We start from the raw sequence: 20,600 nt of genomic DNA on the forward strand, positions 1-20,600 counted from the left end.
TGTGCAGTGCTGCACAGCGAGGACTGAGCAGCCAGCAGATCCAGATTAAATAAGTGTTCCGAGCCAAAAGTGCTGCTGCTGCTGCTGGGGTTTGAGAGGAGCGGACAGAACTAATGAAGAGAGCTTTTACTGTCACTGCGGCTGCTTTATGCCGGAGCCACAGCCAGGAGAGGGGAGAAAACGTTCTTTACTGTAGATGCAGAAAATAACTTAAACACGATTTGGCCAACATGAGGGCAATAAAAAATGAAGTTCAAACTTTAATCCACTGTTGGATGTAGGAAAAGTTTAGCATGCCACCCAGAAGGTAAAGTAAGATGAGTACTTGAGTTTGTTTACAGTGTAAAACTGGACAAACAACATAGTTGAAATATAAGTCATGATCTCAATGCTGGGAAGATTAACAGGTGATCAAAAGTAGCTCACACCCTTGGGCTGAGAAAGACACCTATAAGATATATGTATGTATAAGTTGATGTATGAGCTGTAGCTCATGATGTCATCATGGAGTAGAAGAGACAAATCTTTAAGGTAGAACAAAAGAGTGACTAACTTTGGGAGGATATGACAGAACATAAACATTTTAAGAAAGAAGCTTTAAGAAGCAACAGATGGGCTACTTATAAATAAAGTTTGCGATGATTCAAAACGGGTTTTTAGTACAGCTGCATTGCCAGGTTGCAGGTGCCTCGTGTCTCTGAAGTCGCACTCACCTTGTAGACCTTTCCGAACGCGCCGTCTCCCAGCTCGCCAATTATTTCCCATATGTCGTTTGGGTTGATGTCCCGGTGGACGTGCTCGTACTGCTTCACTTTCTTCTTGATTTCGATAGTAGGCAGACGGAGAATTTTACTTAATCTAGAGAGTGCCATTATTTACAACTCAAAAACATCCAGCTAAAAAAGTAAAGGTATGAAGAGGCTCTACACGGAGAGCATTACGCACGCTGATACGCGTGGCTCGCAGAAAAAGAAAAACACTTGTGTACTTATTAACCAAGCTTCACTTTCCAAGTCTAATTGAAAATAAGGCGTTTGCTCGTTCAGAAGAAGTTACTCTCCTCCGTCCATCTCTGTAAGTGTCTCTGAAGGCTCTGCGGTCGTAATCCCATTCACAGTCTCTGTGTGCTGGACGCGCGGTGACCACCTGCCGCTCAAACGCGATGGAGTAACCTCCTGTCTCTCTGTCAGAGTAACTTGTTGCTTCAAAGTGTGCGAAAGAGCCCCACCTCGTTACCCAACAGCCCGCCCACTGCCGTCATGGAAATGTAGTTTCTTTGAAAGAGCAAGTCGTCGTCACTGCTACAGTGATGAGGTACAAGGACTTCATGTCCGGGTCTGAGCTGGGCGTGTCCGCTCACTGCTCAAACAGCTGGGACACTAACAGAAGAAGTTTCATTAGAGCTCTGTGGTATGCAGCAATTCATTTATTGTGACGCAAATTGAATCTTCTTTCACATCCTATATCAGTTTACAGTCTAATGATTTGGTTAAATTTTTCTTAAAGAATCGAGACTTTGGTTGATACAGTTTATGATCAACTGAAGGGTTTTAATCCATAAATCTAAGGCATTAAAATCACTTTCTACCTGCAACGTTCTCACTGTTGCGTCTGTTGTCTTTACTGGCTTTGCTGTGAACCTGTAACGGCAGAGCTTTAGCGCCCTCTCGTGGCACATCCAGCTCTATGCATTTGTACATGTTGAGCATATGGGAACCGTCAAGAGTGAGGCAAGGCAGCCACACAAAGAACTACACAGAGGATGGATCGATTGCTCGTGCTAGAATGATAAAGAAGACGGTTTAATTGTCCAATGGTATCAGAGTCTTTTACTTAACTTATTGATACATCAAGGAAGACTGTGCTTCAGACAAAACGAGTCATTTAAAGATATAAAGTTTGCTTTGGGACATGCTTATTGACATTTTCCTATTTCCATGCATAAAAAATAATCAATTTATCTATATGTGTTTTTATTTCACTTATAATCATGATTATTATTACCACTACTATTTTTACTCAGTGCATTTTGTTTTAATTTAATTTTGTTCTATTTCAACTTTGTCTAGATCTTATTGTAAATCACTTTGAGCTGCATTTATGTATGAAAGGGGCTATATAAATAAAGTGTATTATTATATTATTATATAATTGCAAATCAAGTGTGGAAAAAATCATTTGCAGCCCTTTATGATGAAAACAGTGTTTGTGATTGTGTTTGTTGAAGGTAGAACGATTTACTTGTATCCCCTATCAGTTGCAGTCTATAATCTAGTACAACTATTTTTACTTCTACTGAGTCTTTGTAAATCAACACTTAAATACAAATAGGTTTTAAAAGCAGAATTACGGACTGAACACATTTGATGTGTTGTTTTATAGAAAGTTGTTAAGAATAATTTGTTGGAAAAAAGATTAAACAAAGTCTAATGGGTCGATTTCTTTTCTCTGTTTCCATTTAGATAAGTCTAATGTCTCATTACTATTAATCTATGACTTCTCACAATCCTGACATTTACAGAGGATGTTCATTCCTAAAAAATGTGTCATTGAACTTTAGCTAACATTTTCCTTCAGAATGCATGAAGCACCTCAGGATGAAACTCATTGACACACATTTAACATCTCATTTGCATGAGTCATTTTCTTTCTACAACGGAAGGATCGGCCGACCAATTAACTGCTCAATTACCGATTATAAAGAGGAAGATTAGTGGCAGTGGGGTGATGTCACGCTTTGTTTGTTCATCAGTTCAGCACTCAGCTGTTGTAATGGTGTGAAAAACATGATTTTGTATGTTTGGAAGCGCTTTATTTATCATCTATTCTAAGCAATTATGTCAAGTTAGTTCATTTCAGACATGGTGCAAAAACACCAGAATTGTTTATGGTTCACTTCTATGTTTTTGCATTCTTTATACTGTGAAAGATTTCATCACTGTGACTTTAAAACTGCTAACTTTAGGTACATTTGATCCACTCAGAAAATAATAAAAGCAGACTGATGAAGGTTTAGAAGTAACCAGAAATGCCAGAAGGCCTCACAATAGACTTTATGATGCAGAGGAAACGATGATTGGATCCCCTTTAGCTGCTAGCAGTTTCGGGATCCTGTTATTGTTCATGCTTGCTCACTGTTGTGATTTCTTTGGGGATAGAAAATTATATATTTATACAATATTTTGTCTGCACCAGCAGTGTGAGCACACAACCTTTCGGTCATAGATTATATCAGATATATATGTTGTGTAACTGTGTTTTTTAATATTTCAATGCCATACCATGTTATTTGAGCAATATCACACTCAAGGTCATGATGCTGTACTGAATATCATCACGGCTGTGAGTGCCTACGACGGAATCACAGCAGTGATGATGTTCAGTACATCATGACCTCAAGTGTGTATTTATACAATAGTTATATAAGCGGCAAAAAGTAGTCAACAGTAGCAATCAACAACAGACTATCTTTTGTTCCACCAACTGAACTAGTTCCACAACTTAACTGAAACTGGACTGTTGTTGCCTAGCAACCTAAACATTCTCCTGCACTCTGTGTCTACAGGTCACCACAGATCAGCTGTTTTTTATGACATTTATCTGTAGGTTTTTAATTATCATCAACCAGTGTAATAAGAGTCTGCTGTGTGATTCAAAGATACCAGCTTGATCAATGGAGACATACACAGTCTGCTGTAATGTTAATTATCAGTATTGAGAACACCTGGCTGAGGCGGAGTGATACACAAGCTGTGTCCCAATCCAGGTGCTGCAGCCCTCTAGGCCGTATTTGAAGGCCGATTGCATCACAGAAGCGCGTTGAGGGCTGTCCCATTTCGAAGACTCCTTCAGATGCGGCCGACAAAGACGTCCTCCGTTTCCCGGGGCATCGGGTGTAGACCAGACCGTCTCGTTTCAGTTCAGCTTTAACGGTCTGCGCAGGCTATGAATGGAGCATCCTCCGTGGACCACCTCCTTCAAAGGCGGCAACCCCTGGATTGGGACACAGCTACAGAGTGAAAGGTCCCAGTGATGTTGTTCTCCATATCAGCACTTATGGAATGCCTCTTATCCAATCAGAATACTTGGTCGGAACTAACTGTTGTATAATGTGTTTTATTCGATATCTCCGCTAGATAGAGCAGAGATCCTGATTTTATTGGCAGATTGAAGAAGCAATACAATAGGCCTTGACAGTACCCATTGTATGTACAATGTTGCTTGGCATAGGCCTACATGACACTTGGACTCATAGAATGTATAAAAAGATGGACGACATGACAGCTCCCTAAAAGTGAAGCCAAAACATTTGGAGCTCCCCCTGCTGACTGGCTGCAGTATAGGTCATAAAGCCCGCCTCCTAAATGTTAACAGATGGGATATGAGCCAAACTATAAAATCAAAGTACACGCCAAATAAATGCTTCTCAAACATGGTTTCTGTCATTATAGTTAGTTCTTATCATGCTGATTTACATCCAAGTGTTCATTTTTCTGACAAGTTTATTTTTATTTAGTTATTTGATGCTGTAAAAAGAATGATTGACAGCCCTGTCGACAAATACAGCTCCTTCAGCCGATCTGTTCTGGATTAGCAGAGTAGAGGAGGAACGACGAGAGGAGACGTAACTAAAACAATCACTACAGTCATTGAAGTTTACATATTTGTGAACGTCTGCTTTAGACCAACACAAGATGGAGACACGTCATCCATCTATATATGCAGTCATTGCATCGACCTTACTGGCAGAAGGAGCGACAGACGAGGGTGAGATTTTATGTCAAATGAGAAAAAACAAAAAGCCTTTTCCAAAAGTTTATTATATGAAATGTTTTCTCATTCAGGTTACATAGTTTATATTTGATTATTATAGTTAGAAACGAGATGAGTAGAGGAAAGTAACCATAGATTTAAATGTTACATCAATCATTGCTGACGCTTAAAGAATGTACACAGACTGACTGTATGGTGTCTCTCTTCTCTCCATGAGTATACAGTTATATTGGCCCTTTAAGGATCCAGTATGTTAGCGCTCCAACGCAGCACAGTCATAGATCGTGAACACCAAGTCCTGTAAAAAAAAATATGATTCATTAAGATATTTACTCAGGATTCATATTTGTTATTAAAGCTGCATGTAAAAATTAAAATGCTAAGCAGGAAATTACCCACATATGACATGTGCACACACTCACTCTCCATTAACTGTGTTTTTAGTTTGTAATTAACCCGAATAAGAGCTCAATTAACTGTGACCCTGTGTGCAGACACCATGGCCTGGTCTGCTCAGACAGGTCACATCAGTCTGTCACAGAACACCAGACTCAGGCCCAGATGTGCCTGACGTGACGGTGCAGGTGAGGAGGATGAAAAACCCACAGAGAACTGAATGTTTTTCATAATCTGCTTCATAAAGCCTGTTTAATCCTGTGAAATGACCTACTGAGTGACCCATTAACCAGCAGGCCGTTTGAAAGCATCTCATCAGGGTGAGTCTGTTTCCTCTCTTCTGTTTCATGTTGGGCGGCAGACAACCAGACTGTAGCTCAGTGGATATAAAGTAGATATAGTTACAGGTCACTTTAAAATATGAATCGCACATAATGGCAGATTCTGTGCACAGTGGACTAAATCAACCTCAGTGCTGGATTACAGGTATATTCTAAATTTGCCAATAAACAATCTGCAGCTCAATTATTTGAGAAGAAACAACTTCAAGATTATGTTTTCAGCCTTTGCCTTTTTTTGATAGGACAGTGGATAGAGTGAGAGAATATGGGACGAGAGAGTGAGGATGACATGCTGCAAAGGGCCGGCGGCCGGAGTTGACCCTGTGGGCTGCTGTGTCGAGGACTGAGCCTCTGTACATGGGACACATTTATCAACATCTGAGCTAAAAGAAGAAGCGGCCTGCTTGGAATAATCAATTTCAACTTCAACTTTTTTAATATCCTGAAGGAAATTTGATCTTAAAGCTCCTGTGAGGAACTTTAAGTTTGTGTTGATTGTGGACAAAGCTGTGCCTCTCATCTCTTTGCTGATTTTGTCCTGTACATGTATTTTAATGGACTTGGTGTCTGTGGCAACTTTCACGGAAAAAATCCCAAGCAGCGCTCAGTTAGTGACGCGTTTTCCGTCACGCAGCAGTGGTTGGTCTGTCAGAGAGGGTAGGCGGAGCTAAGCGGCTGCTTTTGCGGTCTCTACAAGTGTTGTGAGTAAACAGTAATCTGCTATGGCTGAACAAACAAAGAAAAGATTGATGACTACAGATAGAACTTCAAAAATAAGTGAAAATCCAAAGAAAAAGAAACAAATTGGACGCTCAGATGAAGACAAACAGTCTAAAAAGGAAAGCGACCGTCAGCGAGGAAAAAATTCGACGCTCAGAAAATCAAGAGTTACAACCGGAGCCAACCGTGGACGTCACACATGCAACACTGTCTGGATATCTGGGAAGTGTGCTCCCGCAATTACCGTTTATCGCCATAGGTGCTGCCTAAGAGAACAAAAATGGGATCTTCAGGATTACCACTTTAATGTTTAGCATATATTTGCAGATATTGGTATCTTTTATTATACACAAATAAGACAACGCATATTAGATCTGGCAGTCTGCAAAAATGGTGCATCCCTAATTGTAAAAAATAAATCCAATTATTTACTACAAGATATATTGACTTTTTGTTCTGCCAGGTTTGATTCTACCTCATTGCTTTGTGGCCCAAATAAATACATCTTCTTTTCATCAAAGAATTTATACCTCTAGTCTTGTCTTACCCCGTGACATTTCTCCGACATGAAGAGAAAGAGCTGCTTCAGATTGTTCCCCAGGTTCCTCACTTCTCTGGTGTAGGCACAGCGGCGCTGTCGCAGCTCTTCCACCAGGGAGATGTAGGTCCTTATTTTGTACATCACACAGGCATTCTGACGGCAGGAGTAGCAATTAGTGTCCCAGCGTTTGATTTACAGGCGAGGTTTGCAGTCAAAATACCAAAGATGTTTGTGTAGAATATTGAAAACAGACAGATCACTCAAAACAGAGAGGGGAAATCCACCTAAAGTATGATCAGAAAGCAAGTTTTCTTTTTGATGTTGGCTCTTTGACTGCGGAGTTAAAGTAAAAATATGTACATTTTGAATGCAACTTTATGTACAATAACAAATGTAATCATTTGGATGCACAATAGACAGGTGTTTGTTCAGTCATGGGGGATGTAAAGACGCACTTACATGGACATCAAGGTAGAGATTTGGCATGTGTGCCATGCAGTAACTCTGGATGGAAAAAACAATATGAACAATAAAGTTTTAACATTGAACTCTGACAAGATATCCATCTATACGTTGATAAATTATAATTAAAGGACTAAAGTAACTACTTAAAGTCTCAATTGTAATCATATACGCTGCTGTATTAACACCAAACGGGTAAAAAATGGCACACAATACTATTTAAAAGCAGATACTAAACACACCTTTACTGTTAAACTCTATGACAGTGACATCACAGCATCTGACTTACAGTTTGGTAATCCCTCTTCAGATGTGCCGCCCACTGGGTGATCTCTCGTGCCATGCTCAGCACCTTGGTGTAGCACGTCGGTGGGATGAAAGGGGAGCTCAGCACCAGCGGCACCAAGCAGGAGAGGAGCAACAAGTGGTTAAAGAGCGCCATGACTCACCGACACCTTCAGCTCTGACAGAACCTCTGTACGTTTGTTTGTGTGTGACCACTTCACACATGCAGCCACGTATGCATGCAGACCGATTTAACACACCCTCTGTTTACTCCACAATTACTACGACACTGCAGGGGAGTGACAGACAACAACATATTGTGAAAGATAAGACGGCACTTCTCTTTCAGGAAGAATCAAAACAGGGTGGACAGGATAGTGTGATATGATTTTTGTCCAAAATTTGAAAAGTGGAAAGACAAAAATGAGCCTGAGGGCAGCTCGAGGGGGAAGGAACATTCAGCAGGTTTCCTATCAAATCAGATTTCTAGCATGTGCAAAAGTAGTTGTATGTTTTACTGGTCAAAGCAATTCTACAAAAGTAGAAAGAATTATGAGCATCAAAGTACTGATCTTAAATTATTATGGACCATTTGAAAATAATCATCATTCTTGGAGTATAATTATTAATGCATCTATGTTGCGGCTCTGAATGAAGTGGAGTTTAAAGCTGTTGTGAGGAACGTTCAGTTTGTGTTGATTTTGGCACCCCCGGTGGACAAAACCGTACCCTCTTTTCTCTTTGCTGATTTTGTCTTGCACATGCTTAAGTGGTGGTTTTTAACAAAAAATCTCATCCAGCTTTCTTCAACCGTCATATGTATCACTCACTTTAAATTTTTGCCCTGGAAAATGTAAACAAAGGCAGCGTGCAGTTAAGCGCTTCGTCTGACACCTACCCCCCGGACCTTCATCATATTGGAACAGAGGGAATGAAAAAGAGAAGGAAGCAAAACAAATCAATTAAATGCAACATAGACTAACTATGAACACTAAACAAAAACTACCAGAGTATTTAAAATGTTAATGCCTGTTTTGCAGTAAAATAAGGGAAATGTTAAATTGTTACTATTTTTTCACATGTTGTATATGTTGGACATAATGAGGCCTTTTTGCATTGGGGAGGATGGTGATGATACTTTGAGCATTCAAGCGATAGACACAGTAAATTCTACTCCTATACATCTCTTTCTATATTACAGTTTTTCACAATAGCTCAGACACATATCTTGAAACCTTCACCCATTTTCTCAAAACTTAAAACACAAAACCAAATATTCAAACTACATCCACAAAACCCCTGACTCTTCAAGCAAAATTAAACAATGCTTTCAGATCATAAACGCAGCAGAGCATTCATTAGACATCAAAAAATAGAGAACACAGCGTTCAGGGCATGTAGTTACAGAAAAAGAGTTTACTGTAGGCCTGTATAGTAAATGCACTTTGCATTGTAATCACAATTATATTCAGCACTTGCACACAATAAAAACACCCAGAGGAAACTCTAAATGAAAGCACATTACATTACAACTAATATTAAAATGTTGTGCAACTGCAAAATCAAAGTCAATGAGGGAATCATTCATCCTCAGCCTCATTGTTTTTGTGCTGCTTCTCTCACTGTCATCCCATGAACAAGAACATGGTGTGTGATAGCTGCTCGCATTTCATCCTCCTTGTCCTCTTCCTCGTCCACCACCTCTCGTACCTACTCTACCTCCTCTGCCTCTCAGATTGATTCCATCCATCGTTGGTATCAATATTCAGTGCACTCTGAACTGGCTTATGTATATCCTGCTCAACTGGTGTGAACACTTTTGAGTTGTGTGTAAACCATAGACTGTATAAAAAGATGGACGACATGACAGCTCCCTAAAAGTGAAGCCAAAACATTTCGGGCGCCCCCTGCTGACTGGCTGCAGTATAGGTCATAAAGCCCGCCTCCTCCGTGCTAAAAGGTGGGCCATGGGTCAAACTATAAAATCAAAATACACGTCCGATAAATTTTTCTCAAACATGGTTTCTGTAATTATAGCTAGTTATTATCATGCTGATTCACGTCCAAGTGTCAGTTTTCATGACAAGTTTATTTTTAATTAGTTATTTGATGCTTTCAAAATGATGATTGACAGCTCTGTTGACAAATTCGGCTCCTGCAACCAACTGTTCTGGATTAGCAGAGTAGAGGACGATCCGCGAGTGGAAACGTAATTAAAACAATCGCTACAGTCATTGAAGTTTACATACCTGTGAACGTTAACCTCAGACCAACACAGAGAAGCTGTTCTGATGTTAAACACGCCGGCGTGCAGGATCCTTGCAGTTTTTTCGCTAAGTTAAGTGTGTGTTTGGGTTAGTGGAAGTGGCTACGGCCGCTTCACTCGCCGATCTCTACTGCGCAGTCTCTGGCTCCATATGACGTCACCATCGCAAGATGGCAGCGCCTATCACAGGGGCTATTTTGGCATCAATTGCGTACAATGGGAGCAGATGGAGACACGTTGTCCATCTATATATACAGTCATTGTTGTAACCATGACAGCTGTGTTGTAGTTGTGTTTAACTTTTGCCATCATGTTAACCTTTTTGCAAAACATGTGCACCACAGTACAGAATGTGTTTAGACAGTTAAAACTACCTGAACTTGTTTAAGGTTTTGCCTAAAGAGTGATTGATTCGACAAATGGGTTTAGGCCGCTGGGCATTTGGTTCAGAGAATGGGGCTTAGTGTTTTAGCAATTGTGAAAAACTGTATTACTGTAAAGGGAGCTATTATTTCATGCCGTCTTCTTTATCCACTAGATGGGGCTAATTTCACAGATGTACGCTGATCTTCCTTGGCATTTTTAAAGACCTTAAAGTCCTCAAGCGTGATGTTGAAGTTTTGCACACAGTTTTTATACGGCCATTTAAAACTGAATCAAACTTAACCAGCACTTATCCATGACTGATTCTCTTTACAGGTGAACAAATATCCTGTCTATAAGAACTAGGGAAACACTGGAACATGCCGAGGCCTCCTGCGGGTTAAGTAGCTTTCCTCCGTCTCTGCCCAGCTGTGATATGACACGGCCATCCCTCATATCATCTTCACTTCCTGATGCTGCCAAACATCCAATAGAGCTTTAGCCTGCTCGTGACTGATGCTCGTCTCCTCTCGTGGTGTGTGTGGGGAGTTGAAGGTCTGTCTCCCCCCCTGTATAAAGATGGATGGCCCACATTGAGGGTGTCTTGGCATGACGGAGAGGCAGAAAAGATGAAGAAAATGTGCAGTGTGCACCGTAAGCATATCTCTGGTCCCACAGTCCCAACACTCAGACGTCCTCCTCTTGACCTTGGCCCGCTCAGTTAGCAGGGGACACTGGTGACCGTGCAGTCATTAGAATGGGCCAATGTGTTTTACAGTTTTTACTTAATGGCCTCTGAAGTTAATGTATCATGAGAGATTGGATTATGGAAATCTGCCCAAAAGACACATTTTTTAATGCTCTGCATATTAATTGCATATTAATCATAGGGCTAACACACATAAAATAAAGGACCTGTTTGTCATACTTCTAAGGGACTTAATCTGAACATTAAAGAGGGGGTATTATGCTGTTTCACATTTTAAGACATATATTTAATGTTACAATGTTGGATGTCCAGACTAAACGTGGGTGAAGTTTCAAATCTGTAGGTGAAAGTATGTTGGAGTAATCCCCAGGCTTCTCAGCCAGGTTACAGACAGTTTTTTCTACACGCTGTGACGTCACAAAGTGCAGCGTCAGCAGGCTGCAGAGAGCTGGCCAATCAGAAGAAAGTCGGCTTGTAGGGGCGGGGTTTCTTAAAGGGACAGAGCTGACTGAGTCGTTTCAGGTAGAGGCTGTATGAGGGCCTGCACAGAGCACCAGTGTGAGAAAAATTTGTTTTTTGTAACTGTAAATGATGCTAAGCTACTCCACAGGTATCACAGAGCGAAATATGAAGCTTTAAATTAGCATAATACCCCTCCCCTTTAAGGTAGTAATCCACCCTTGAACCTGTGGGATGTCCACTACAACCATGATTCTCTATTGCGAGCTAAAAGCTTTGCTCAACAGGAGCACAAAGAGCAGTGAAAGTATATCGCTAATCCGTCAATATTTTTCTGACTTTTCAAGAATTTTGTGCTACATTTAGGCAAAAAATGTATCATCATGTATGCGAGACATCTTAAGTTCAGGTTTATGACAGTATTTTAGTTGCAGCATGCTATTTCAATGATAATTTTAAGAAGTGTAAGGTCACACTGAAAAATAAAACCAAAATGATGTAATAGAGATCTTTATCAGATGAAAGGTAGCGTTGGGCAACACTCGCTCTATGTCTGTGCTCACAGGCTGTTTGATGAATAAGAAATACCTTTATGGACTACAAAGCATTTCAATATAGTAAAAATATGAAAAGCATATTACATTGATGCATTTGGGAGAAGAAAATATAACACCATAAAGTACACGAAGGTTAGTATAGTCTCACAATAGAACACCAGAGAGGCATTAGTGTCCATTATTCTCCCTCTATAATGACTGTTTCCATATAACTCTAAAGGCTGTTATGGGACAGCTCGCTCAGCTCGTCTATAAAGAGGCTCCCTCACCTGGGGGGGCATCAGGCTGAAACAGCATGGTCGACAATCTGCCTGCGTCGTAAACCGGTATCAGCTGTAGGGGGCGCTGTTCTGAAGCTGACCATGACCTTTGACTCCTGGTAGCAGGTGGTAACAACAGAGAGAAAAGGGAAGCATTACAAGGCAGTTTTAATGTGATTCTCTTCTGGGAATAGGAATGTGGTTGGTCACTGATTATTATTGATTGGTTATTGATATGTTGGCAAACACTTTATTAATTGTTGGACTATTATCCAGAAGAAAAAATCTATGGGGGTTATTAACTGGGTTTATGTCCTAGGCAAAACAGTTTCTGTAATATTTTTTAAAAATATAATATTCCAGTACCGATTAAAGAGTTGGTATCGCTTTAAATAAGGGGATTCTACTTTAATTTGTTGTAAATATGAATGGAATATGATTGAATGTTAACGTGAGGGAACCCTCAGCCCCTCTCACAGCTCATCAGCCAGAGCAGCGTATGAGACGTGCCTCTCCAGACGCACGCTGGTGGCCAGCAGTCCATTACACAGGCGGCGATGTGGAGGTCAGTCGCTGAGCCGTTCCTCCCCGTGACACCCCATCTCTGCTCCTGTTCTCCTCTGTCATCTCTTCATTCAGAAACGCGGGACTTCGCATCACACTCTCGTCGCTGCATCCCGCAAAGTCACGTCTCGCTGTGTGGCTCCGTCTCTCGGGTGGCAGGTGTCCCGGCGCGTCGTCGTCCGATCACCGCGGGACAAGTGAGGCTCTGAGGTGCACTGTTGCTGCTCCCCTGTCGCTCCACGTCTCTGCAGCAAACCGGGCTGGAGATGGTCCTCTGCACAGAGGTAGGTGCCCGCAGCTGCCCCGCATGGATACAGGAGGGTGGGTGATAGGTGTGTGTGTATGTGTGTGTGGAGGGGCACTTTCTATTCAACGCATGTTTCTCCCAGTTGATCAGATAAGGGCTTCGAGCACAATGTCCTCTGCGGGGAACTCAGCACTGCGGCTTCCAGCACTACTTTTTCAATTTTTCATTCAAGCTCAGAGCGATTTATTCATATTCATATGACCTTATCACGCAGTCTGAGAATGACATTCATAAAAGGGTTTTCCCTCGTGGATTGAATGTTACCAGGATGGCAGGAAGTTTGCCTGTTTAACCCTCCAATGCACCAGTTCAGCCATTCATTCTGCTTTTAAGACAGTGTTAGGGGACAAACTGTCTTTTACAGCATAGTGAAGCTTATAGCATGAATACTTTTGCTCCATTCAAGATATTTATGGCATTAAGAACTTATACAAACTTACTTTCTGACACTCCAACACCCTATAAGGTTACTTTAAAGATGCAGCCATGATCTACAAACCCATCCACGTCAGATTTAGTCTGCTAGAGAAACAAAACTCATCAAATCTCTCCTCCTGAAGAGGGCAGCCTGAGGGATTTCATTTACAGTACACAGCACCAGCAAACTATAAATCAAAAAGCCTCCAGTTTACTGCTTATAATGGGAGAAACGGATCATAACGTTCATCAAACGTGCGCCGCAGACAGTGCTCCACTTGGATGAGTTTCTTATGAGAATATAAAAATTAAATAATAGATGACAGAGGGAAGGAAGCAAGGAGATACGTGTATGTAAAAGCACTAATAAAAGTAATTTTCTACCCTTTTTACTCATTAAAATGTCCTTAACTTTAAAGTCACTGCTCTTCTGTTACTTTTATTACCTTTTAGTGTCCAAATATCCAAAAATACATCATTATGCGTCAATCTTTCCGATGATAATTAGATGCTGTGTAGGTGATGTCTCTTTACCTTTCCACTCTTTCCTCCCTCTCCTCCTCCTCCTCTCCTCCCTCTGCTGATGGTGTCATGTTTTCCTGCCTCCCTCACAGGTTAGACTCTCATTCAACAGAGGGTCACAGCCACAAACGCATCACCCACCCTCCTCCGCCGCCTCCTCCTCCTCCTCCTGCTGGCTGGCAGGAGTCGTCCATCTGCCTGCGTTCATCTAAACAGCAGCGAAGACAGACAGGACACTTACACTGTAGTGGTGCTGCCTCTGTGCGTGTGTGTGTGTGTGTCAGCGCTTCAGTGCCTTTAGTGTTCCCCAAAGCCCTCCCCTGTGTGTGTGTATGTGTGCGTGCAATGATGTGTGATTGTGTCAAGGTGGAGAATTAAGAGGAAGACGGGACCTGTTCAAGTCAGCAAAACAGAGCAAGCTGCTGCGTATGTGTGTGTGTGTCAGGGTTGAGCGGTCCTGCACGTGAAGTGAGACTAGGTGTGCGTGTATGTGTGTGTGTGTGATGGGCTAGGGTTGACCAGGCTATGTCTCAGAGGGAGAGAGGCCGTTGGATGCTGAGTTGAGCTAAGGGACCAGAAGAAGGAGGAGAATCGTTAAGAGGAGCAGTCATGGGGCTCGGACAGTCCAGCAAGGCTCCGGTCACTGACGACACAGACGATGGTGAGTAAGAAAAGCATCCAACTTTCTTCTTCTTTTAAGGTCTTTCTACTTTTGTGGCTAAAGTGTCGTGAAGTTTGATAAAACTAAATGTGAAATTACACAAGTTTTGGGCTGGATTTACAACATAATCACTTATTTTGCTTAAATTAAATGCACTTATAGCGAATGGAAAAAAAAAGAATATCTTACTGTGGCTTCAGTTTGACTAATGTTAGTGATGTGTCGTTGGCAAACGAGTCGGATCTGAAAACCGACTCCTTTAAGATAACAAGAGGAGCCGTTAAATACGGAAGCCCTTAGAGGACATGCATCCATACATTTTATTTACTCACAAGATAATGAGAAAAATAAGTCGAGATCTTAAGAAAACGACCAGAAATAACTTGTTATCATGGGAAAACTGAGTAAATAAAATGTATGGAAGCTTGTCCGCTAAGGGCTTCCATAGTTAAAGCAACAATATGTAAATTTTTGGTACATTAATACAAAGTGTCGGGTGATCCTATTATGTATTTGTTAAATACATTCACGGCAACAAATAAAGAAACAATTGTTTTATAAACTAATCTAAAATATCAGACTAAATATATTTATAAACTAAATTAAATATGTGTCTGTACAAAGTTGTGTAATTACTTAAAGTTATTTGGTGTGTGTGTTTTTGTTTCTAGACAACTAAGATAGTTATTCCAGACATATCGCACTTTTTAATCATCAATATGATCGGATATGTTAATAAAGATCTAGAATTTTGCACATTTATTTTGTGCTACAAATAAGAAAGTACTCAATCAGTACATATATGTTGCCAAATAATGTTGAAATGATGGTATTCTGGAAATTGTAATTCTTGGAAAATACTAATATATACCTATAATAGGTCAACACATTGCTTAATTTGTCTGATATAAAAAGAAGTGCTACTAAATGAGGTAACAATGACTTACCTTGACATGTTTCGACTTAATCATTGTCCATTGATAAGAAAAGTATTAATAAGTTCAGTGAAGACAAGATGAACCTTTTCTGACTAAATGAAGAGCTGTGTTTAGAGGTAAAAAAGTCTGGTCTTGTTGCTGAGCTGCACCAAAAGATCTGGCTCAATGCAAAGAGCCAAAAGTCCCATTCGGTATGTCCAGACGTCTCTGATCTTTGCTCTGGTTTTAAATTAAAAAACATTTTAAATATTCTTAAATCTTGCCAGACTTATTATTTCAATTTCTTCTGAACGATCAACGGCAAACATCAAACGGGGAGTTATTTCTTTGATTTGAATGTATTTCCCTTTTCATGGGTTGACATGAGCAGATAATACAATGTGAATGTATTGATCTTTTATGAAACTAATTCCACTCTGGCTGCAGTCCAAGGACTTCAAGTAAGTCCCTGAGTCAGACGTACAGTGGCTTTCCCAGGTTTTCCCTCTGTGGAGCACATAGATCATCCAGAGACACCGAAAAAGCTGATATTTTGGACTTCTTAAAGCTCCATTTGTCTTCGTTAGAATCTGCTTTTATTTGCTTGTCTGATGAAAAAAGGGTGTTTCATTATTGTGTGACAAACCAAAATGATTTTTCACCCCGACTGTGTCAAATTACCCCCTCGCACACTAATGAAATCCATATCAGAGGCTTTCTCCTCGTCACTGGAGGCAACCTCCATCAAAGAGGAAATCATTATTCATGGTTAACCTCGCTGCTTAGTCATATAGCGGGCTGCTCTGGAAATGTCACTCATAACAGAGCTTCTCTGTACTCTGACTTAATGCAACGCTACACCCCTCTGACTCCCCGCTCACAGAAACAGCGTGGGTGATTCCACCGAGGGCAGGGGAATAATAAACACAGACACACGTAGTTTCTGAATTAGGAGAAAAAAAAGAGGCTCACGTGAAACAAAGTAATCCCCCGGCTGATGAAAGTCGCGTCAGGTGCACATGCAGGATTCTCCAAGCAGACAGTGCACGGCATGTTGAGTTTACATCATGCACTCGCCCCTCCGAGAAGCAATAAAGATGCAAATTGAGTTTTCACTTTACACTTCAGGAACGGTAAAGGTCGCTTTGAGGTAATGTTGGCTATAAAAGGTGTAATCTATATTTGTTTGTTGATTCAGCGGAGGAATAAATGCTGACATTTTAATAAATATCTGATAAAGGTACGTAGATGATTCGTCAATAGTTCCCATGCAGTAAAAAAAGTGCCTGAAAGTTTTATATGAAGTAAGTGGTAAAGTTATAAAGGATTTGACTTCTTTATAAAAGTGGTTAAAAAGAAAAAGAGCTTTGTGTAGAGCTGCTGCTGCTTCTCGTAGAAAGGAGCCAGTTGAGGTGGTTCAGGCAGCTGATCAGGAGGCCTCCTGGGTGCCGTCCTTTGGAGGGTTTTTCCGGGGGATTCCGACTGGCAGGAGACCCCGGAGTAGTCCCAGAAAACACTAGAGCGATTATATATCTCATCTGGCTTGGGAACACCTTGGGATCCCTGAGGAGGAGCTGTAAAATGCTGCTGAGGAGAGGGGATGTCTGGATTAGGTTGCTTAGCTAGCTGCCACTGGGATAATCGGCAGAAGGTAGATGGATTGATAGAGAAAATGGCTGTCTCTGAGCACTGTAAGCGTGTTTCTCAGTCCTTTTTCTTATTTTACACGTAGAAAAAGTTAAAAAACTATCTATGCAGAAAGTTGTGGGGAAAAGGGAAATATAAGAAAAGTCTTATAATCGAATTTTAAGATATTTGGTCTGCAGTGGGAAATCAGGATTTATTTGCAGAATAAATTAACTATTTATCATTTCCTCGCTGGCCTCATTCCAGATTAAGATGCATTTGTCTTTCATGCTCAGCCTTATCAGCTGATTTGCAGAGACCTGCGTGCATGAAGGTGAACTCTGTCATGACACGTTTATCTCCTCTGAGAATAATGTGCGTACCGCTTGTGTTCCACATACGTTTTCCACCTTGTGTATGCAGGAGCTTCTGGTTAATGGACAGGCCCTGTTTACTGCTCATCATGCTTTATTCACATGGCGGCGGCAACAGGGACCCATGGGTTCTGTTTCAGTTGTCAGAGCAACAGCGGAAGCTCTGATGTTCCCTCGTTGGTGGGTCCTTAAGTGATTTACAGGCTTCTGTGCGAGAGGAAAAGAGAGAGAGAGAGGGGGGAAAGGAGAGAGACAGCACGTCCATAATGAGTGGGCTAATTTTGAAAACATTGCTCGTATTTTCACACGGCAAGATACGGCTACATATCATCTTTTTTGTCCTATAGAATAAGAAAGTACATTTAGTCTACTGAAACTCTGTTTAGTCCCTTCATGTAGTCTGTAATCACCTACAGTATTTATATATTGTTTTAATACAGGCAAAATCTAGATTTATTTGCCCTCCATTGAAGTTTTTTTCTATTTTTTCAAGTGATTTGATTGAGGGTCATAAATGCTGCCTGTTAACTAAGCTAACCGTCGCTCCATCGAGTGAGACGTAAATCAGAGCACTATTTCATGATAAAAGGTTCTATGACATAAAACATCAGCGAGCTACACTGTTTTACTGGCTGACACAATCCTACAGACAGAACCGTCGCATGGGCTGTGCGAAGTGTGCAACCGCACAGGGCCTCCCGCCTCTAAAGGGCCTCGCACAGGTTCCGCAGCAACACTTCAAAAGTAGCCCAATTCTGCGGAAAAACTGCAGATCTGGCAACCCGAGCTTTGCATTCTGCATTTTTTTTTTTACTATATATGACATTTTCAGGACTGTTGTTGACTCACCATGATTCGGATCCTTTTTGTCAATCATGTATCCTAACAAATTATTCCGTTTTTTTAATTTTCGATATTGCGTCATTACGTAGTGCGTGCTCCATCTCGCTGCTCACTGCAAGGACGAAGGAGAAGGGGAAACAATGGCGGCCGCACGAGAGCGCGACAGATTCAATAAGCACAGAGTTGGGTAAGAAAAGGAAAATCATTTTTAAAAAAGGAAGAATTTAATAAGTGACAGCCAGGATTGCTGGATAAATTTGTCAACACTTCCGGAGATGTGTAATTCGCAGTCGGTTATCTATAATTGAAATGAATATTCTCCCTAGAATCAATTTCCTCTGCTCAATGTTCCCCCTACCCTCACCTCCTAGTATTGGAGCAAATTGCAAACCGTGTTAATATGGCTGAAGCTTGATGCACAGGTGTACTGGCGAGCCCTGGAAGAAAGCCCCTATTTACCTTCAGATCTCCTACATACAACGGTTTCTACTGCTCACTGTCAGCGTAAGTTCGGCTTCATTGTTTCACAAATAGTGTCTGTATGGAGTAAAACAGAGAAGCTATGTGGACGCCCTTTTGCTTGGAACCCTGGTTCCCCATTATATAATAACACTAGGGTTTATTATTTTACATTAACAGCAAAATTCATACATTCATTCTCTTCTTTTTCTTTTGTTTTTGTATCAGTGTATATGCAAATGTCAACAAAGTAAAACATTTTATTGCAAAAAAAACCAAAACGCTCCCAGAGATGTGGTGGCTGAGCAGGTGTGCAAAGCTAGCGGGCATGCATGTCAACGAGCAGGGCCCTGCACGTCAAGTTTGCACAGGGCCTCGCCAATAGAGCACCGAATGTGGATTAATCCACCGCTGAAAATAGTCCCCAACGAAAGTTCTATTGACTAAAGTTTATTAAAAACAACAGCGACCAGCTGTTTTGGGGAATTTCTGAACCTTTCAAAAATTAAGCAATTTGTTTGTGGGCTTTGTTTTCAAAGATTTATGTCTCCAGTAGGAATGATTGTGCTTGGGGCTGAATGCAACAGACTTGGTAGGGAATTCGGAGGTACACAGGGACAGAATAACACATGGTTGGTTTTGGTCTTTTTGTGTGATTTGTTGACAATAAAAAAACACAAAGCCTCATTCTTCAAAATGAGTGATCATGAAATATTCAGAGGTAACAGAAAGTCGTCTTCTTAACTACCAAACTTTTCCATGAGCTCTTTGTCCACATGAGAACTTGTAGCTTGTGTTTTCAGGTTGCATCTTCTCTGCAGACTGTCTCCAGTTGTCAAAAAACCCTGCTTACGTTCAAGTAATAAGTTTCCTGTCGGGGTATCTGTGATTATCTGCAGAACAGAAACTTTGCCATTTCCGTACGTCTGCAACGACGGGTGCTCTGCTGCCCAAAACAAATAAGAAGTATGAGTATAAATAGAACCACCTGTCTGTTTTTCAGTATATAAGAGCCTCACGTGTTGACAGAGGGACAAAAGGAAGAGCATTTTCAATTTTTGTTGGCTTAGTGTTGAAATACGCAGACGCATCTTCAGACAGACAGAGACAGAAAGGCACAGACATGCAGTACCGTGTGAGCATGCAGAGACACTGTGTGAGACTGAAACTGAACAAGCGTGATTACTTCAATCCAAACTGATTAGCATGTGTCAGTCACATTCAAATTGACTCGCAGACGAGTTCCTCAGTGAGTTTAAGCCGTGGAAAAGGGCTGTCAATGCGTCAATTCCACTCGTGTGCAGATTTCAATCATCACACGCTCTGTTACTCATGTGTCCATCATCTCATGCAGCACGTTCAACCATTCACAAGTCTGCTGGTACAATATGAATCCATCTCACTCTGTCTCTCTCCTTCTGACTCTCTCTCTTTGCCTTACTGTGTCTCTCTTTCTGACTATCTCTCTTTGCCTTACTGTCTCTCTCTTTCTGACTCTCTCTCTTTGTCTTACTGTCTCTCTCTCTTTGCCTTACTGTCTCTCTCTTTGCCTTACTGTCTCTCTCTTTCTGACTCTCTCTTTCTGCCCTCTCTCGCTCTCTTTTCCTTACTGTCTCACTTTCTTTGCCTTACTGTCTCTCTCTTTTCCGTACTGTCTCACTCTCTTTGCCTTACTCTCTCTCTCTCTCTCTTTACCCAACTGTCCTCTCTTTCTGTCTCTCTCTCTTTGTCTTACTCTCTTTCTGTCTCTCCCTCTCTGTCTCACTGACTCACTCTCT

At 41.2% G+C, this 20,600-nt stretch overlaps 3 protein-coding genes across 3 annotated transcripts in view; 1 reads left to right on the plus strand and 2 right to left on the minus strand.

Moving 5' to 3' along the window:
• Positions 1–1,172, minus strand: part of stk10 (serine/threonine kinase 10) — a 51,289-nt gene extending 50,117 nt beyond the window's left edge. The window contains exon 1 of the mRNA XM_069671951.1: positions 714–1,172. Within this exon, the coding sequence (XP_069528052.1) occupies positions 714–872 (159 nt within the window). The 5' untranslated portion in view covers positions 873–1,172. The remainder of the gene's footprint in view (positions 1–713) is intronic.
• Positions 1,173–5,026: 3,854 nt separating this feature from the next.
• Positions 5,027–7,675, minus strand: LOC138594117 (cytokine-like protein 1). Its single transcript, XM_069665159.1, has 4 exons — positions 7,523–7,675; positions 7,231–7,275; positions 6,778–6,924; positions 5,027–5,071 (listed from the first exon to the last, which is right to left on the minus strand). Exons 1-4 carry the CDS (start codon positions 7,673–7,675, stop codon positions 5,027–5,029), a joined length of 390 nt encoding a protein of 129 aa, XP_069521260.1.
• Positions 7,676–14,551: 6,876 nt separating this feature from the next.
• The window catches only part of stk32a (serine/threonine kinase 32A), an 84,803-nt gene continuing 78,754 nt past the window's right edge, over positions 14,552–20,600 (plus strand). Inside the window, exon 1 of the mRNA XM_069673738.1 lies at positions 14,552–14,603. Coding sequence (XP_069529839.1) covers positions 14,552–14,603 — 52 coding nt within the window. The remainder of the gene's footprint in view (positions 14,604–20,600) is intronic.

Source organism: Semicossyphus pulcher, unplaced genomic scaffold, assembly GCF_022749685.1.
Source record: "Semicossyphus pulcher isolate SPU_LCO1_2020_fin unplaced genomic scaffold, fSemPul1.0.p SCAF_10, whole genome shotgun sequence".
NCBI classification, from domain to species: Eukaryota; Metazoa; Chordata; class Actinopteri; order Labriformes; family Labridae; genus Semicossyphus; species Semicossyphus pulcher.

What these genes read in the sequence shown, in the direction of transcription:
- LOC138594117 (XM_069665159.1), bottom strand. Translation starts at nt 7,675, where the DNA reads ATGGCGCTCTTTAACCACTTGTTGCTCCTCTCCTGCTTGGTGCCGCTG. An exon ending in TGAAGAGGGATTACCAAACT is followed by an intron (nt 7,276 to 7,522) that starts GTAAGTCAGATG and finishes TTTTCCATCCAG; the next exon opens with AGTTACTGCATGGCACACAT. An exon ending in TGTCGGAGAAATGTCACGGG is followed by an intron (nt 5,072 to 6,777) that starts GTAAGACAAGAC and finishes TTTTTTTTACAG; the next exon opens with GACTTGGTGTTCACGATCTA.